Here is a 20245-nt window from a genome sequence, read left to right on the forward strand (position 1 = left end):
CAGATACATATACTAGGAGGACCCTTTCTCCAGAGGAGAGGTTAAGTGTCTGATGTTTCCTTCTCCTAAGGAAGCTCTAAGGAGATTGGAGTCTCCCCCTTGGTTTATCCACCCAAATCTCCCACCCAACATTTATTCAGTGAAGCTACTAAGAGACCCAATGATTGTAGTCATGTTTCAGCTTCTCATCAGATCTGATTTCAACCATAAAATGGAAATATCCCACCTTGAGAAAAGATGCATTCAGCATCTTCACAGTTGTACAAACAATACCTGTGGTAGACTAGGAAAGTAGACTAGAGAATCTCCTGCATCTTCAAATCTGAGTTTATAGGATTCTATAAATATAAAAAACAGTAGGCATAACACTTAGCAAAATTTAAAATAAAATTTTATTGTCTTATACTTAAGTTAAAACCCACACATATGAAATGTTTAAAAGATACAGGATATACTGACAAAAGGGAGATATGGGTGAGAAGATGTAATCTATAAGTAGACAAAAATACTCTCCCTTAATCTGGAAAGAAACAGGCTGTAGAATATGAAAGGTGACTATAAATCACGAAGAGCAATCTGGATTTGTTGCTCATGAGGGCAGGGTTATCTCTCAACACAAAGTCACTCATCTTAGAAGACACACAGCAGAGAGAAAACAGGATTTGCACAGGCTGAAGAAATAAATGGAATATATTAAACAGGAAGCAATATAATGTGGAAATTAAGTAACTATATTTGGTTATCAAACTCAATTTCAAATCTTGGCACAGCACCCACAAACTATGACTTAGTTATCTTGTTAATGAAAGGCTCATTTCTCTCACTTGTAATGGGGGACAAAAATGGTACCTACCCCCCAAAATTGTTGTGAAGATCAGATAAAATCTCTAAAGCAGTTAGTATAGTGCCTAGAACATGGTAAGCACTTAAGACATGTTCATTAGCATTATTGTGTAGGGCTTAGATAAATTTTCAGATATTGCATAGTAAACCAACAATGAGGTCTTTGACAAGCTTAGGTTTGTGTAAATTATCAGTTTCATTTTCTTCATTTTGAAAGTTATACATGTCATTTAAACAAGACATCCATAATAAATAAATTTAGAAAGTCAAAACTAAAATGAGTCACTAATTTGAGCACATTTCCTTGAAGGCATAGATTGCTTTTCAAGTTAATTTCAATCATGTGTCCTTTTTATTTTATTTTTAACATTATATGCATATTTCATTTTATAGCAGAGTCTTTAAAGGTCACATAATATTCTTTTAATATGGATTGTTCCACATATATTTCATTAAATAAATGGACCATACTCAAATTTACTATTCCTTACTTTTATATATTATATCCTGTGATCTTTAGTATATGATTAATAGTGGTGTAGCCAATGTATTTTATGAAAAACTGCTTTCAGCATTTAGGGATATTTTGTTAGGATAAATTTCCAAAAGTGAGAAAGCATTAAAGCATGTAAGTTTTAAAAATTTCTTGCTACATATTGCCAATTATACCATCAGCTGTGATGCTCAAGAATTTATATTCCAAAATTGTGAATTTTCATTAATAAAAACTAATTTCCTATGAAAGGAAATCATGGTAGCCTCCAAACTTTCATCCCAAGCAGAGGTAGCATTTGGAGGCCACAGCAGGAAAAATCATTAAATAGGCAACTAGAAATAAGCTAGTATTAGGAAATCATTATGTCAAGCCACTAAGGATAAGGGAAAGTGGTAAAGATCACCTGCTTCCCACAGCCTGAGGGTCCTTGTCACAGCTGATCTTGAACATAGCTAGCATCCGAGTTCTGATCTTTTTGGTCTTGGCACCATAGATGATGGGATTGATCACAGGAGGCAGAAGTAGATAGACATCACCCATAAGAACATGCACGATGGGGTCAAGGCCTTTTCCAAAACGGTGAACCACTGAGAGTCCAATGAGAGGAACATAGAAGGCTAAAACCACACCGATGTGTGACACACAGGTTCCAAAAGCCTTGGCCCGCTCTGACTTGGAAGGCAGTTGTAGAACTGTTCGTATAATCAGAAAATAGGACAAGGAGATGAAGAGGACATCCACGCCCATAACCAGCAGAATGGCAGTAAGACCATAGACCTCATTGGGCAATGTGTCTGCATAGGCCAACTTCATCATATCCTGGTGCACGCAATAGGAGTGTGAGAGCACATTGGAGTGGCAGAAGGCCAGCCGCTTGATGAGCAGAGGCAGTGGGATAAAGAAGAGGGATCCACGGACCACGGCCACCATGCCAATCTGGGCTGTTACTGTATTGTTGAGCACTGCTGCGTGGCGTAGTGGGTGACAGATGGCTATATAACGGTCAAAGGCCATGGCCAGCAGGATGGTGGATTCAATAGCTGAGAGGGCATGAATAAAAAACATCTGGGCAATGCAGGCATCATAGGTAATCTCCCGGGAATCAAACCAGAAGAGGGCGAGGATCTTGGGCATGGTGGATGTGGACAATGCCAGGTCAATGGCTGCCAACATGCAGAGAAAGAGGTACATGGGAGCATGCAGGCTGCGCTCCGTCCTTACGATGAACACCACGATGCAGTTTCCAAACACTGCTACAGCATACATTGAAAGCAGGGGGAAGCCGATCCAGAAATGGGCTTCTTCTAATCCGGGGATACCAATGAGTACAAAGGTGGCATGTGTGAAATTGCAGGAACTCATAGCTGGCACCGAGTAGGGGGCACTGGAGAGGGTGAGGTCACACTGGCAGCCAGCTAGCCTGCTAGGACATGGAGCACAATCAGAGAGGCCAGCCCTGGAATCCTGGAAACTGAATGTTTCTCAGCTCTCCCTCTCCTACTGTCTCCTCCCACTCTTCCAAGCCATTTACACTCTTTCATAAGCTCTAAAGTCCTCTTCCAAAGGGAAAATGGTAGTTAAAATTCATTTATCAGGGAGCCTGGGTGGCTCAGTTGGTTGAGTGTTTGACTTTGGCTCAGGTCATGATCTCACAGTTGGTGATTTCGAATCCCACATCAGGCTCACTGTTGTCAGTGGAGAGTCTGCTTTTGATCCTCTGTTTCTCTTTCTCTCTGTCCCTGTCCTATTCGTGCTTTCTCTCTCAAAAATAAATAAACATAAAAATTCATTTATCAGTTACTATTCCCAAGGTCCGTTTTTTTTTTTCAACGTTTATTTATTTTTGGAACAGAGAGAGACAGAGCATGAACGGGGGAGGGGCAGAGAGAGAGGGAGACACAGAATCGGAAACAGGTTCCAGGCTCTGAGCCATCAGCCCAGAGCCTGACGCGGGGCTCCAACTCACAGACCGCGAGATCGTGACCTGGCTGAAGTCGGACGCTTAACCGACTGCACCACCCAGGCGCCCCCGTTTACATTTTTTAAAGGGAACCTGGGGAGAACAATGCTTATCCCAAAATGTATCCTTTCCAAATTCCTTCAGACTCCTGGCCCACACCTTCACTGTCTGGATACTGGGTGGTCCTTTTCTCAGATAAGTGTTAACAGATACCCTATTGGGAACCCCTTTACAGGTGTGTTCTCCTTCCCTTCCTTTCCTTCAATTGTTCATTCATTTTATAAGCATCTACTTATATGATCTACTATGTACAAGGCAATTTTCTAGATGCTCATGACACAGAGATAAAAGACACATCTTTTGCCCTTCAGATGCCTTGTCTATGGTGGAAGATAGACAAGTAACAAAATTATTAGAATTTTGGGATAAGTGTTAGCATAAAGTGTGCATTTAATGCATGGGAGGGGAAGAGAAATGATCCTTTTGTTTTTAAACATTAAGTAGGAATTAGAGAAGGGATTAATGGGTATACCAAGACAATGGGGATAGGTTTTGGGTTTTTTTTTTTTTTTTTCCTTCAGATTTCCAGGATTTTAGGTCCCCAGGTCTAAGGCCAGCAAGGGAAGAAAGAAACACAAAAACAGGAATTTTCTAAAAATGAAAAAAAAAAAAACACTAAGGAAAAGAGGCCCACAAGTCAATCTATTGAGGAAAATAAGGAAACTCCTTTGGGAGTAGTTCCCTCCACTGACTTATCTGGGGATGAAGGTCCTGGCTTCCAGCAGATGAGGGTATGTGGCCTCCAACAGATCCTCGCTGCCTGGCGTTGTCCCTTGTGAAAGCTCTTCTCTCTATTCCTGGCTGATGTGTTTCTCCACATAAGACAGCTGCCTCCAAGGCCATATTCCTTACCCCAAGGAGATCTTAGGTTGAGTCCTAACACTCCTAGAGCTTTGTCTTTTTTGGAACCTCTGCCAACAAGTCATTCATATTAAGGGAAGCTTTTTGCTTTTGGAAGCCCTGTCCTGCCCCCCCACTGGCTCTGCCCCTGCCCTCCCACCCACACACCTGGGCTTTGACCTTATCAAACACTTTCCCCTGCTAGGCTCCCTAGGTGCCCTGGTTTTTAGAGCTAATTGTTTCTAAAAAGCCAAAGGCTTGGCTTCAAGAGGTAGGGCCTCTGAATCTTGGGAAACTCTGCAGGTGTCTTCATCAGTGATAGTTAGGTAAACCTGTTCATTTTCTCAGGATTCTTCTTCACTCCTAATCTGAGTCCTTACTGCAACTGGGAGTCTCTCTTTTATTTGGCTTTAAGGGGGAGGGTTTGGAGACCAGCAGTCTTAAAATATCGTGTGATAAAATGGGAACTAAAAGATGTGACTTGGATTATCCTCATTGTGGATAAGCAAGGGAGAACAAATTCAAGTCAAAGGTCACAAAATTCTCAAGTCAAAGATCACAAATTCATACCTCTGACCACTATTTTCTCTTCTCCCTATCCTCAGATCTTATGCAAAGACATAATAGCTACTCTCCTTGGCAAATATGAAATCCTAAACTTAGCCCCAGGCTTCTGTCAGAGAATGAAAAGACCTTTTCATAGACAGATAATTGCATTCTTCAATGAGATGAAAGATAGCTTATGTCTTGTATCCATCCAGTCATCTATGTATCTATCATAGGTAGCTTGGGGTGGGAGATTCAGAAATCGAAACAAGTCAGGCTGAAAAGTATGGGTAATGCTAAGGAAACTTCCCTGGAGGGAGGCCAGCTCATTGGACCTTGGTTTCCAAGAGAAATGGGGCCCCAAATGAAGGAAAAGTCATGGAGGGTGAGTAGGGGGAACACAGTAATTTATTTTCCCTTTCCCAAAGCCTCTTGCACATGTTACTATGTGAGTACCCACAGATATAAGGGTCTCTGTTGGCCACAGAGTTGGATCCTTTCCTGACTCCTCTTTCTGCAGGGCATCTTTTCTGCTTTGCTGGCAACAGTCTAAGACTTTGAACCATTATCTTGTCTCCCCAGTTACCTATCCCAGAAGACCTCATGTCTCTGCCATGTTGTCTGGCCTTCTGCCTAAAGTGACCTCTGTCTAGGACCAATTTCAGCTTCTCTTTGGGTCTGAATGTGGCTGTTGCATTCACTCTTACTTGCCTTTCTGGACTGTCAGCCAATGCTCTGGGACATTTCTTCTCGGCCCATGAAGATGTGGGTTGGACAAAGGGGCTTTCCCCTCCTTCCATGAGACAGTTATGGTGTCCTCAAGGTCTCTTAGGATGGCAGGAATTTTGGCTTCCTGACCCCAGGCGAGAGTGCACTCGCTTGAAAACCATGCAGTCCTACTGAGAGAGAGCGCAGCTGGAGCTGGCTCTCCCTTTCACAGGCCTATTTATAGCACTGCCTAGGAGGCCCATGGGGACAGACTGTGGGAGTATGAACTGAGGCCCCTGGGGCTTGGCAGGCAGGGGACAGTATCTCCATGTCCATGTGGGTGTCACAGGATCTCAGGATCCACATAAGAGTGAAAACATATGGTACCTGTCTTTCTCTGTATGACTTATTTCACTTAGCATAACACTCTCCAGTTCCATCCCACTGTTTTAGGTGTGTGTATGAGGGGAGGTGATCACAAGAGGGCACTGACTCTTCCGTCACTCCCACACTTACACATACAGGGCTTTAGACAATCTATCCGCACTCTTCCAAATAACTCAAATTTCCCCAGTTAGCAACAGAGGTTAGAGCGTTTCCTCATTAGCCACTTTGCTAGACGTGACAGGCAATATGGATCTATAGTTATGTCCTTGGGCTCTAGGAGTTCACATCCTGTTTAAAAGCCAAGATGGGTACACAAAACCAGTAATTTCCATAAGTCAAAATAAGGGCGTGTACTTCTTCAGATTTTCATTCCCAGCTTTTCTTTCAGTTGATGAAATAGACCTTGAAGTAGGGAAGCCACTCTATTGCACCTGTGTTAGGTGCACACATAAGGCATGGATGAGATAAAGGCTCTTTGCCTTGGTTGCAGAGTTATTCGTGATAATACTGGTTGGAGAACTAGGTGTGCTGATTCTTTATTCATTCACATTTAATGAATATTTATCAGGGGTCTACAATGTAAAAAGAAATACAAAATTCTTTTTTAAAAGACCACCCTCATGAATTATACATCCTGGTAAGAGGGACACATGGTACATGGTTATTATGTGAAACTAAATAGTTTCTTCTTATGACTACCTAAAGAGAAAAAAAAAGTGAATAAGAGAATAGGTAAATATTAGGGTGGAAAGTTGAAATTTTAAAAAAATTTAACATTTATTTATTTTTGAGGGACAAAGAGAGACAGAGCATGAACACGGGAGGGGCAGAGAGAGAGAGGGAGACACAGATCTGAAGCAGGCTTCAGACTCTGAGCTGTCAGCCCAGAGCTCGATATGGGGCTCGAACTCATGGACCACAAGATCATGACCTGAGCAAAAGTCCGATGCTTAACCGACTGAGCCACCCAGGTGCCCCTGAAGGTTGAAAAAACTGTTTGAGAACAGTTTCTTCATAAAGAGGGTGAAGGGATGCACAAAAAGGCACTGAGCTCCTGGACCACTAGACCACCAGGAATGAAAGTTGAAATTTTAAATGAAGTTGTTGGGGGAATATCTCACAAAATGGAGACATTTGAGGAGAAGCCTGGAGACAGTGAGAAATATATCCATGGAGATCTCTGAGGAAGGCTATCTGAGGAAGAAGAACAGAAGCTACAAAGCTGAGAGGGGAGTGTATCTGGGAGTTTAGAATAACAAGGAGGCCAGTGTGTCTGAGCAGAGAGAACAAAGAGGAGAGCAATAGGGAGATAGGATCAGATAATAGGGAATTGGATCATATAGGACTTTATAGGACTTTTAACAGGACAGTTAAGGATTTTTACTTATATTATGAATTCAGGTAGCTACAATAACAGCTATGTGTATACTACTCACCTCAGCTTTCAGGAACTTTTCTAATTCATTATGAGCTTGTCTACCTTGGTCAGAGGTGACATTTGCTCTTCAAACCACCTATTCCCAAATTGTCCAAATTACCCACTTCCTAGTGATAAAAGCTTCCAAGTTTCCAGGATTGTTGGATAGTGGGACTGTCCATAGGTTAGTGTGTATGTAGGGGGTGATGAGGTAGGGGAGAAATATCTGTAGAAGTACTATGATCATCTTGGCTATCTGGTTTTTTAGACTGACGTTCCTTCTTATTCTGATTTTTAGGACTCTGTGTACCTCATCATTCTTCTCTAAGTTTCCCTTCCTCTTCCCCCACAAACAAATAAATATCAAGTCTGTAAATGTACATCATCTGAACTTTTTCACTTCTTTCCAACAGTGAATGAATGAGTCATAGTCCCTGGTCATAGGAAGTGGGCACAGAATCTGTGGTGAGGAAGTAGTTACAGTAGGGTCTGAAAAGGGATGTCCTGAGAAAGAGGCAGAAAGTTCTGCAGAAGTACCTGGAAAGGACACCAGATGGACTTGAGAAGTCAGGAAATGCCTTTGAGATAAGTCACTTCTATTCTAAGTCAGGAGAAGGGAGATAGTGAGGGTGCTACAGAGGGAGGTAACAGCTTGTGCAAAGGGTTGTAAGTGACCCAGAGCAATCACGGGTAAGAAATGCAAGTTGTTTGTTGTGCCTGCAGCCCTGAACAGAGGGCAGGTGATGAGGCTTGAGACCTAAATAGAGCCAGGTCATCCAGGGTTGTTATTATTTTATTATGTGGCAGACCCTAGTTTGGGGTCTGGAAGACAGCCTGAATGAAACAAAGTTCTTATTCTCAAAGACCTTACCTTGTAATGGGGAAACTAGAGAATAAATAACTATTTTGGTGGGGGAGAGGAATACCAGGGATTAAAAACAAAATAGGTAATGAAGAGAGTGAATGCAGACAGAAATTGCGTGAGTGTTGTTGTTGTTGTTATTTTTAATGTCAAGGGCCCTGTAGTAAGGTAACACGTAGGCAGAGACCTGCATGAATTGAGGCAGTAAGCCATGAGGGTGTTTGGGGAAGAACATTCCAAGTAGGGAGGACAGAAAGTGAGAAGTTCGATGTTGAAGTATGGTTGGTGGGTTTAAGGAAATATTTGGAGGCTAGTGCAGGTATAGTAGAATGAATAAAGGGGAGAGTAGTAGGAGATGAAATTGGGATGGTACAGGGGAGTTAAATCATATAGATCCTCATGAGATATTATAATGACTGTGAATTTTCCTTGGATAAGACACTGGGATATGTTGAACAGAGGAAGTGGTATGATCTTTTTTATGTATTAAAATAATCACTCTAGGGGTGCCTGGGTAGCTCAGTCAGTTGAGTGCCTGACTCTTGATTTTGGCTCAGGTCATGATCCCAGGGTTGTGAGATTGAGCCCTGTGCTGGGCCCCACACTGAGTGTGGAGCTTGCTTGGGGTTCTCTCTCTCTCTCTCTCTCTCTCTCTCTCTCTCTGTCCCCCTCCCCTGCTTATGCATTCTCTCTCTCTAAAATTTAAAAAAAAATCACTCTAGGGGCACCTGGGTGGCTCAGTCGGTTGGGCGTCCGACTTCAGCTCAGGTCATGATCTCACAGTCTGTGAGTTCGAGCCGTGCGTTGGGCTCTGTGCTGATAGCTCAGAGCCTGGAGCCTGCTTCAGATTCTGTGTCTCCTTCTCTCTGCTCCTCCCTTGCTCATGCTCTGTCTCTTTCTGTCTCAAAAATAAATAAAAACATTTAAAAAAAATGGAAAAATCGCTCTAACTACCATGGGGAAAATAGATAGTAAACCAAAAGTGGTGGGGTGCCTGGGTGGCACAGTTGGTTAGGCATCTGACTCTTGATTTTGGCTCAGGTCATGATCTCACTGTAAATTCAAACCCTAAGTCAGGCTCTGTGCTGACAGTGTGGAGCCTGCTTGGGATTCTTTGTCTCCCTCTCTCTCTGCCCCTCCTCTGCTGTCTCTCTCAAAAGTAAATAAATAAACATTTTTTCAAAAAAGCAAAAGTGCTGAAGAAAGATCTACCAGGAGACTATTATATTTCAGGTCCAGGATAATGTTGGCTTGGAACATGGTGGTAGCATCAGAGGTGGTTTAAAGAAGCTAGATTCCAGGTATCCATATGTGGAATATCTGAAAGAAAGAGTCATCAGCATTTGCTGATAGTTTGGATGTGGAGTGGGAAAGACAGACAGGTGTCAGAAATAGCTCCAAGAGTTCTATGTCAGCAACATGAAAAATAGAATTTCTCAGTTAGGGAAGATGTGGTTATGTGAATATTAGGATATGGTTTGGGGCATGATAATCTGAGATTACTGTTAAACATTTTAGTAGGAGTACTGATATATAGCATATGAGTCTGGACTATAAATATTAGTTTGGGATTTGCCAGCATGTTGATGGTATTTAAGGCCATGATGCTAGATGAGATAACCAAAAATGGGAATATAACAGAGAAAATCAGGTCTGAGAACAAAATCCTGGAACTTTCCAGCATACAAAGATCAGGGAAGCGAAGACCAACAATAATTGAGACTGAAAATGTTATTGTCAAACATACTGAGAATTTTCACACCATCCTTTTTATTATAGTACTGTTGTCACCTAATAAACTTCCTGTAGATATGATGGACTACTCCTTCCTTGCTGGAACTGATACCACCTTAAGGGGCCAACTTTACCAAGTGATATCAATGTGTCATTGAAACATGGGCTGTAAATATTTGAGAATTAATGGACATACCCAGGTTGGAAAAAATAATTAACTTGTTGGATTAAGCCTTTATATTAAGCATATGGCCACAAATTGAACATTTCCAAGTAAATGATACAAAGTGAAATTCATTTGCAGTTCTTAGTCATTTTTCAGTTTCTGCTGGGGCAGAAAGTTGGTGGAAAGCAAAGAGAAATTCTGGAATATGTTTAGTTGGGAAAGAACAATCGGGTAGAAATACATTTGTACTTTTCAGGTTAGAAAATTCTATTTTGGGGTTTTTCTCCATAATGTGGTTGAAAATTTCTAGAGGATAGAGTTGTGGGGTTTTTTGTTTGTTATTTGTCTGTTTGTTTGTTTTGCTTCTTTTTTCAAAAAAATTTTTTTTTCAACGTTTATTTATTTTTGGGACAGAGAGAGACAGAGCATGAACGGGGAAGGGGCAGAGAGAGAGAGGGAGACACAGAATCAGAAACAGGCTCCAGGCTCTGAGCCATCAGCCCAGAGCCCGACGCGGGGCTTGAACTCCCGGACTGCGAGATCGTGACCTGGCTGAAGTCGGACGCTTAACTGACTGAGCCACCCAGGCGCCCCTGTTTTGCTTCTTTATGTCGCCCAAATACAAATTACATGGATATATATATATATATATATATATATATATATATATGTATAAAATATATATAATATAATCATATGTATGTGTATATATAATTATATATGTATTATATTATTATAGGTAAAAATATAGTTGAAGTTAGGAGTGTTGGGGATCCTGGAGTCAGTTTGCATGCATGTGAAGTATGCTGTGTTGTTTATGAGATGTTTAAGCAAGTAACTTAACATTTTTGTGCCTCAGTTTTTTCATTGATCAAAGAAATAACTACCTTATAATGTTGTTTTAGATGTGTTAATAAATGTAAAAAAACACTAAGAACCATGACTAGTCAAAAGAAATAATGTTAGTAAAAATTATTTTTTTTAAGTTTATTAGAGAGAGAGAGAGAGTGGGGGGGGGAGAGAGAGAGAGGAGAGAGAGAGAGAGAGAGAGAGAGAGAGAGAGAAAGAGTCACAAGCAGGCTGTGCACTGTCAGTACAGAGCCTGATGTGGGGCTTGAACTCAGTAATTGCAAGATCATGACCTGAGCTGAAAGCAAGAGTCAATTGCTTAACTGACTGAGCCACCCAGGCGCCCCTGTTAGTAAAAATTATTATTACAGTTAAGAAAATACTACCTATTTCTGATAAAGGAGTGGCTTTCTCATAATGTGTCATTCTAACTGCTATAAAGAGGACCAAGTAAGAAGATATAGTCTGTTGGCAGGATAAACAGTTTAGAACAAACAGTGGTGGGTGGGAGAAATTCTAGACTTAGGACTTTATACCATTCATCCCTTCTATCTTCAAGTCTCTGTCTCCTCATATGTAAAATAAAGGGTCAAGGTAGCTGATGTTTTACATATATTCCAGATTTAATTTTAAATTTTTGTTTCATGATCACAAGTTTTGTTTTTAAATTCATAACGTAGACCACTAGAATTCTATGATTCTATGTATCTTTGGAATGGAGAATTTTTATCATAGCTCTGTGTATCTGTTTGGTCTTCACACTATAGATGAAGGAGTTCATTACAGGAGGGATCAGGAGGTAGGTGTTAGCAATCATTGTATGAACATAGGCTGGGGCTTATTTCCCAAATCTGTGAACAAAGGACAGACTGATCAATGGAAAATAGAAAATAGCAACAGTCCCAATATGGGAAATACATGTGCTGAAGGCTTTCTTCCTCTCTTCTGGGGATGCAATGCTGAGGACAGTCTTAATAATCAAAATGTAAGAAAGGAGGATGAGGATTGAGTCAACATCAACAGTAGAGATCATGGTAGTCAACCCAACTGCATTGTTGATCCTAGTGTCTGTGCACGAGAGCTTCATTACATCAGGGTGGAAGCAGTAGGAGTGGTGGAGCACATGGCTGTGGCAGAAGGACAGTCTTTTAAGAAGTGCTACCATTGGTGTTAGCATTAGTGTCCCCCTGATGACAGTTGCCACTCCACTTTGAGCTATTCTGGAATCAGTTAAAATGGTGGCATACCTGAGTGGGTTAGAGATGGCCACAAAACGACCAAAGGTCATGGCCAACAACACTGAAGATTCCATGACAGTGAAGAGTTTAATATAGAACATCTGTGACAAGAAGGCATTAAAGCTGATCTCCCTGGCATCAAACCAGAATATACCCAACATGGTGACCAGGGTAGATATGGACAGGCCGAGGTCAGTGGTGGACAGCATGGAGAGGAAATAATACATGGGTTCGTGGAGGCTGGGCTGAGTGACAATGGCAAAGAGAATCAGGCTATTTCCTGAGAGGGCGGTTATGTAGAGAAAGCAGAAAGGAATGGAGATCCAGGTGTGGAAGACTTCCAGCCCAGGAACACCAGTTAGCAGGAATGTGATGGACGTAGATGTGATATTCTGGAAGTTTGACATGCTGGATTAAAAATACAGAGTTCCAAGATGAAACTCTGAAACAACAACTATATTTTTTATATTAATCTAATTATAAATAATGTTATCAATCAAAAACAAACCAAAGATGAATATTTATATACTATGTAAAAGTGAATTACTCACTTAAATTGATAAAGGAATTGTAAGATTTCAACTTCTGTAGTAGGTATCATTCTTGTATGTGTCCCAGACCATCATTTTTCTGTCCTGGGACCCTTTGTTGGTGGTTATGTTTATACTATGTGACCTTTTCCTTCACTTGTCTAGCCAGAGATGACTAGACTAAGTGAAGACACCCTACTAAACATAGGTCAATAATATTTCATCCTTTCTGGACTTCCAAATGTGATAAAGAGGTAGCAGTTTAGTTTTTCTGTGTAGTTGACATCAGAGACAAATAGACTGGGACTGTTGGAACAACGATAGTACATCAGGCTTAAGTATAGGAGACAGATAAGCTTACAATTTGGGAAGCCGGAAAATATTGAGAAAGAGATGGTTATGATACAAAGCAACACATATGAAATAATAATAAATGGCTTAGGCACTGGGTGCAGTCATGTGCAGATATCTATGGTATCTAATCTTTAAATTGACACTTGCAGTATAACATCTGGTGTTTCATTTGGGTAATGGAGTTAGAACACAGATCTACCACCATAGAGCCAGAGGCCTCTGCCCCCCATATGGTATAGCATGCTGTCTTATTCAAATATATTCCTCTCTTCAATCTGCCTGAAGACTAGCTGTTTTACATTCTGTTAAGACATACTTCTCAGGAGATATTTAATAGAATTTTACTATTTTGCTTTGGAAGAAAAGATATTAACTTTACTGTGAACATTGCATTTCTTTTTTCATTGAGTACAGAATTGCAGGCTAGTCAGATGGGCATGTATGAGTTGGAAGAGGGGGTCTTGGGAAAACAGACATTAGGGCTATGACTGGAGAGGGTTCAGTCAGTAAGGTAACTGGTTGTCAGGGGAACCTAAGTGTTTCCCAACCACTCAAGTTCACCCAGATAAAGTGCCTCAAGGATTCCCTAAAGAAATCTTAGTTTTAAAAATTGGGAACTTTTTAAAATTGAGATCAACGAAAAATTAGAGGAAAAAGAAATGCTAAGTTACATGAATTGACCCAAAGAGTGAACTATAACTTTAGACTACAGTTTAGAGTATGAGAATATCCTCAGGGAACCAATGAAATCACTGTCAGAAATGTATTATACAACCTCTTAATAGAAATAAAAGTTGACAGAAAGGGAATATTCATTAAGAAAGGGAGCATTTTCTTTTTGACACTGCTTCTAATGACTGTTTATTGAGTGTCATGATACAACCAACATTACACAGAAATGAATTGGATACAGATTTGTTCAACTGGCATGCATTTCAGTTAATTGTGAAATTTTGAAAGTTAACAAGTTTACCAAATTTGTGGTTTAACAAATTCTATTAGCACTTTTTGTAAATACATTGATTTCTGAAAAACATTCTTAGTAACTCTATTTAGCTTTTAAAAAATATATATTGATCAGAATGGCAATCTAAAAATCTACTTGTTAAATTAATAGTACTTGTGATAATTTTATTTTAAATTATTATTATTATTATTATTATTATTATTATTATTATCTCATTTTCCACAAGTCCTTGACCTGTGTATTTACTATTAATTTCCAGACGGAGGTCTCAGTTTTTGACATTAGCAACTTCCTGGGGTCCATGGGAGCTAAAGTAATTATGAAAAAGGGAACAGTTCAATTGTGTATAAAAGGTTTGGGGTATCTTGAGAAGGCTTCTCAGGAAAATAAGTGATTGAAAGATTGCTATGCTTTCTGTAAGTAGAAAGGAAGTGTTCAATCAAAGCTTTTAGAATGGTATATGTGGAAGTGTTGAGCCAGAATGAATCTGTAATATCTCTTCCTTTGCTCATGACTTATACTGTCAGGGACATTAACTGAGCACCTACTTTATGCATAGTGTGGTGTTAGAAACCAACAAAATCTCTCTTAAAGAATTTAAAATCAAGTGAGGGAGAAATAATAGCACTGTTGATAAATAACCATCTAGTGTATAGTGGTGAATAACAAAGAGGGTTATGGAGGTGCAGAACACCTCCATATGTGTCACTCAAGTCTGGCTATTATGAAGACTTTTACGATGATTATTACTATGACATGCAATGTTTGAGTTGTAACTTTTGTTATTGAGTTCCAGGAAATTTTATAAGAGATCTTTTTTTTTAAATTTTAAAATGTTTGTTTATTTTTGAGAGAGGGAGAAAGACAGAGTGTGAGTGGGAGAGGGGCAGAGAAAGAGGGAGACACAGAATCCAAAGCAGGCTCCAGGCTCTGAGCTGTCAGCACAGAGCCCAGTGTGGGGCTCAAACTAACTGTGAGATCATGACCTGAGCTGAAGTCAGACACTCAACTGACTGAGCCACCCAGGCACTCCAAGAGTTCATTTTTAAAAATTGCTATCTGAATAATTTCTCTTTCTTCATTATTTCTCCATGGCTCACTTTACATTATTTTATTAATTCAAACAATTTTTTCATTGAACATTTTTGTTCTTCTTGTCAGTTTTTCCCCTTCCCTTTCTTGTTGAGAGATCAGAATAAGAACATAAAGTATAGGCTGAACTAATCTGAGCTGAGTCTGGCAGAGGGAAGAGAACTCCCTCAAATTCCTTCCTTTCCATTGCTCTACAACTGGTCTTCCTGTACCCTCTCCTCATCCATGCTGGGTGTAGACACAGAAGATTCCTTATTCCTTTTCATAGCCAACAACTCCATTTAAGCTCTTGATCAACCATCATCAACACTTAGTTCATTATAGTATCAAACTGGGAGTTCACTGGGTATTGTTTTAGCACTAAGGATATGAAGCAAGAAAAATAACAGTGGTTTAGTGCCTGAGAAAACCAGAGAGGTTGTCAACACCTCATCTTCTTAAGGCTGAAAACCTTATCTTTAATAAGAGCCCAGTGACTCCTGTGAAAATGAAAACTTACCAGTTTTGAACACGTACGACATGCGAGGCACCGTAGTAGGCACACTGCATAATAGGAGTCAAAGAAATACCACTAGCTGTAGAGTACACAGGATAAGGTATTTCTAAGTGATAAGACAGAATAGTGTGGAGTGACAGATTCTGAGTGTGTGTATACATGAATGTGTCTGTGTGTGTCAAGAGGAATTTATTCCAAGAACTCTTAACCAAGAAGATGAATTGTAATTGTGTGAAGTTTTGATGGATGAATGTAAGTTTATAAGGATGAAGATGAGGAAAAGGGTGTTCTTGACATAGATAACAACATGAATAGAAACTGAATGAAATAATAGCACAGAAAGTTTGTTGGACAACTACAAGAAAATTAAAATTCTGGAGACTTAAAAATGATCTGGGTGACATGGGAGACAAGCTAGAGAAATTCACAGGGCCAGGACATGAATATCTTGCACTCCACAGAAAGGAGATGGAACTTCGGTTTTAGTTGCAGAGCATCAAGAGCTAGGCATTTCCAAATATTTTATGAATAAGTAAATCATTCTTCATTTCTTCTCCCTTAACTCCAAGAAAATTCCTTTCCTTCTTTAGTATCTTCAATAGTACCAGTGGCTCCTTTTATGCAGCTTCACTTCAATACCCCAAACCATTAATGAAAACTTCCCACACATTTATATAGATATTTTCAACACATTCAATTCAATAAGATATATTGACCATCTTTCACAGTTGGCCACTGTGCTTTGCTAGTAAGTGAAATAAAACACAAACCTTGTTTCTCCCTCAAGTTACTGCCTTACCTTTTGCAATGACAAAAATGTTCTTTGAAGGACCATCTGCCTGGCTTTATTTTTCCTTCACCTTCAGTGACAATCTGGGTTCTTTCTCCAGTGACTCAGGAAATTCTCCAACTTATGTCACCAATGACTTTCTAAATACAGGTCCAAATGTTTATTTTCAGATTTGTTTTCCTCTCCCTCATCTCAAATTTTCACAGTTTTTGACAACTTTTCTTTGAAATCCTCCTTCATTAGCTTCAATGATAGTAATTCTGTAGGTTTTTAAAAAATCTGTTTAACAAACAGTGGTTTTGTTCTTTGTCTTTTCAGTTGTTCTTTAGGAGTCTTTTTCTTTCAAGAAATCCCTGTTCTTTTCTTGCTGTCCAGTATTCTCTCTTTGGAATATCTTAGTTTTTCCCAAGGCTATAAATAGCACTTATATCCAGATGATGCGTAAATCTGAAATCTAATTATAGCTTTTCCTGAGTTCTACAGTTCAAAAGTTAACAGGATCTTTGAAGCCATGGTAAAATGTCTGGGCTGAAATTCGAAGGCAGTAATGAATCATGGAACTAGAGTGAGATGATCAAATAGGCGTTTTGGGAAAACTAACAGGCAGCAGTTTGGAGAACAAGTCAAAGCTCTCTGCTAAGTGCCAGTGAATAAAAGGTGAATAAACTACTTTATCTACCCTTGAGGCATACCCCACCCATTATCTCTCAGACACTTCCACCTCAATATGAGCCAAACAGAACTCATTCCTTTCCCCATTCCAAATCTGGTGCTCTCTCTTCTGCCTCATTTATCAGTAAATGACATCAAACTCGAACAAATAATCTAATCAGAGTTACTGCCTTCATACACACACACACAATCTTCTCCCTCTCATCCCCTATGTGCAAATGTTTTTAAAATATTTATTTATTTTACTTCTAAAATGTCAAAAACTGGAGAATGAGGAGGTTTATGTTTGAAGGCTAAGTAATAGCAATGTGGTTTGTAGTGGGTACTTGAAGTTGCATTTCATTGTGCTTCTCTTAACTGGAAAACTTATCTGTTCATATCAAAGAATAAAGGGGGACTAATAGATATTATTAGGGAGAGGTACCAAAATTCCCCCAAACAACTCTTCATGCTGCCATCACCCTGGAATCTGTTTAATCCATCCTCTCCAATCCATGTACAACCTTCCTTTTCACATGTGAGATATAAGCTATAGTCTCTTAATTTTCCTGCCCTCTCAGATCACAGTGATGCTTTTCTTTCATTGTACTGTTGTGAGCTATAGCTTGTGGCTATGTCTTTAGCTGCTGAAACAGACCATATGGCATTATCAGTATTGTCCAAGCCATTGCTCATGGCATCACTGTAGCATGTGACTGATCTGGGTTCAGATCCTTGCTTAAACATAACTACTTTTAAGACTCTTTATAGCAATAATAATAAAAAAAATTACTCATAACAGCAGCTACCATTTCTTAGAACTTATTTTGTGAATGTTGCAGAGCTAAGCACTTGAGAAACATTCTTTCAATTCTTACTACAACATCATTTGGCAAGTATTATTAAATTCACTTTGATTCCCTTTTCCTGATAACTGAGTATCAGAGGGGTTATGAAACATATTCAGAATCACACACAGCTAATGAATGTCAGACTTGGGGTTTTAAACCCAATTAAAAAAAAAAAACTTCAACACTCCTGCTCCCGAAAACTATTGTTTTGTGTACAAGTAGTATAAACTTTCTTTGATCCAGTTTCTCCATCTAGAAGGTAGACTGTATACAGTGCCTAATACTGTGCTTGGCATGCAGTAGGTGTTCAAAATTGGTATTTTTAAAAAATTTTTAGTAGGAATAATTGGGCTTAGAAATGACTTTTCAACTCCTGACAACCTCTTTGGTTTTCTCAAGCACCAAACCACTAACATAAACATATAAGCACTCTTATGATAAACATATAAGCACTCTAATAGAGCCATTTGCTTAACAAACCACAGGCTGTCCAACGTACGCTGGGCAGAACAAAATGCCCCTTCTTTGCAGGTTTCCTGAGAGTAAATAATTCTATAAATTCTACTGTCCATATCAGCCCACCATCTCACTATCTAATCTAATTCTGCACATTGTGAGGAAATTCTTCCTGTGGATAAGAAAGTTCAGCTTGCCTACAGTCAAACGTTTTCATCGAACAAAATGGTTTTACTTACAGAGTTTCTACAGCAGTTTTGCTGGTCTCTTTTAGGCTCAGAAAGCTGAGGAGGCTTTAGATTCCGGGGGAGGACCAAGTTTATGAGAAGACTTGTTCCAGCCTGGATAGAGACAGGCCCAGAGCTGAAAGGTCTCTTCCTGGCAGTGGTGTCACTCACTGTGTCTCCAGGGTATGGTGGTTCCCAGAAGACTTCTTTTGCCTTATACAGTCTTTGTCTGTTCCATTATGCAATTACTTATTGTGACTATGTGCTTTTTAGGCTGATGTAATTTTTTTCCTTGTGCCCTTTTATTGAAGTGTTTTTTGTAGAAACAATTTTGAGATATAAGTCACAGATCATAAAATTCGCCCATTTAAAACATACAAATTCAATAGTTCACAGTAAATTCACAGAGTTGTACCATAAGCATCATCATGGTCTAATTTTAGAAAATTATCATCACTGTAAGAAGAAATCCATGCCCATGGGCAGTCACTCTGAAGAGGATTCTAAAAAGTATACTAATTCACTAAAAGTCATCTCCTCTGGTGAGTGTAAATCACACTCCTCTCCATAACTTCTTAGCATCTATTGCTATTCGTGGCAGTTCTGTTTCATAAGCCTACCTGTGCTTCTTAGCAGACTCTCTCTTACAAGTAGGAGAAAACATAATTTACTCATGTATACATACATGCCAGATAATATTGCATAAGAGTGTCCTATATTCCAAACATCATGCTAAGTGCCAGAGATTTAAAAAAGGGGGGAATACAACATAGTTATTAGTGTCCAGGGTCTCTTAGTTTAGTTTAGAAATACACAGTTAACTGATAATTACCAATACTGATAATCAATGATAATGTTATCGTAGAGGCATGAACCAAGTTCTTGGAGAATATCATAGGTAGAAATCTCAGTCTACAATTGTGTGTGCAGAAAATAAATAATTTTCTTTTTCATAATTCAATATATTTTCTGTTTAGAGTCCCAGCCTACTAGCTGGAAGGAAACTAACAACAGTAATTTAGGTTTCTTCCCACTTGTGCTTAAATTTTGTGGATCTTAGATTGTACCAAGGAATTTGAGTATGTGGGTGATGGATCTGGCCAGTGATGCAATCTGATATGAGGTGACATTTGCCCTCTTTAGTCTTGAATAAATAGAGTACCTGCAGTTTGCTATAGGCTGTCTGTCTTCTCTACTTATGGCCCCTTTAGATTCTCAGATGTTCCCACCATTTCTGGACCACTCTAGAGCATATGGGTCTTAGACTCCATCCTTGATTTCTGTCTCTTACACTCTGCATATAAACCTGCAAATCCTAATACATTTGAAACTATAACTGGAATGTAATCACTCTTCATCACCTCCAAAATTTCCTCCCCCTTCTGAGGCACCAGATAATTGGATATCTCTCACTTGGATAATTTCAGTAGTTTCCTAACCATTCTCTCTGCTTCTATCCTTAACTTTCCCTACTACCAAGTCTGTTTCACCAAGACAATATCTTGGCCTGAAATATTTCATTCTTTATAATATAACAACAACATTTTACTATGCATTCTCTGCCTAAGGTATTATGAAATGTTTGTGGTAGAAAAAATAATGGCCCCCAAAGATATCCATCTCCTAATGCCTGGAACCTGTGAATACATTACCTTTACATGGCAGAAGGGATTTTGCAGATGTGATTAAAGTTGAAGAGATGAGATGAGGACATTATCCTAGATT

The 20245-nt window shown here is 39.4% G+C and overlaps 2 protein-coding genes across 2 annotated transcripts; both read right to left on the reverse strand.

Moving 5' to 3' along the window:
• Positions 1-374: 374 nt before the first annotated feature.
• Positions 375-18758, reverse strand: LOC122483423 (olfactory receptor 51E2). The gene is made up of 2 exons (XM_043580429.1): positions 18533-18758; positions 375-2759 (listed from the first exon to the last, which is right to left on the reverse strand). The coding sequence occupies exon 2, from the start codon at positions 2699-2701 to the stop codon at positions 1739-1741; it is 963 nt and encodes a 320-aa protein (XP_043436364.1). The 5' UTR covers positions 2702-2759; positions 18533-18758; the 3' UTR covers positions 375-1738.
• On the reverse strand, positions 11219-12574 carry LOC122483425 (olfactory receptor 51F2-like). The gene is given in 1 exon segment (XM_043580430.1): positions 11219-12574. A coding segment is annotated over 1 exon segment (945 nt). The 5' UTR covers positions 12514-12574; the 3' UTR covers positions 11219-11568.
• Positions 18759-20245: the final 1487 nt, after the last annotated feature.

The sequence above is a fragment of the Prionailurus bengalensis genome, chromosome D1, assembly GCF_016509475.1.
Source record: "Prionailurus bengalensis isolate Pbe53 chromosome D1, Fcat_Pben_1.1_paternal_pri, whole genome shotgun sequence".
Lineage (NCBI taxonomy): Eukaryota > Metazoa > Chordata > Mammalia > Carnivora > Felidae > Prionailurus > Prionailurus bengalensis.

Coding starts and splice junctions, on each gene's coding strand:
- LOC122483423 (XM_043580429.1), bottom strand. CDS start 2,701: ATGAGTTCCTGCAATTTCACACATGCCACCTTTGTACTCATTGGTATC.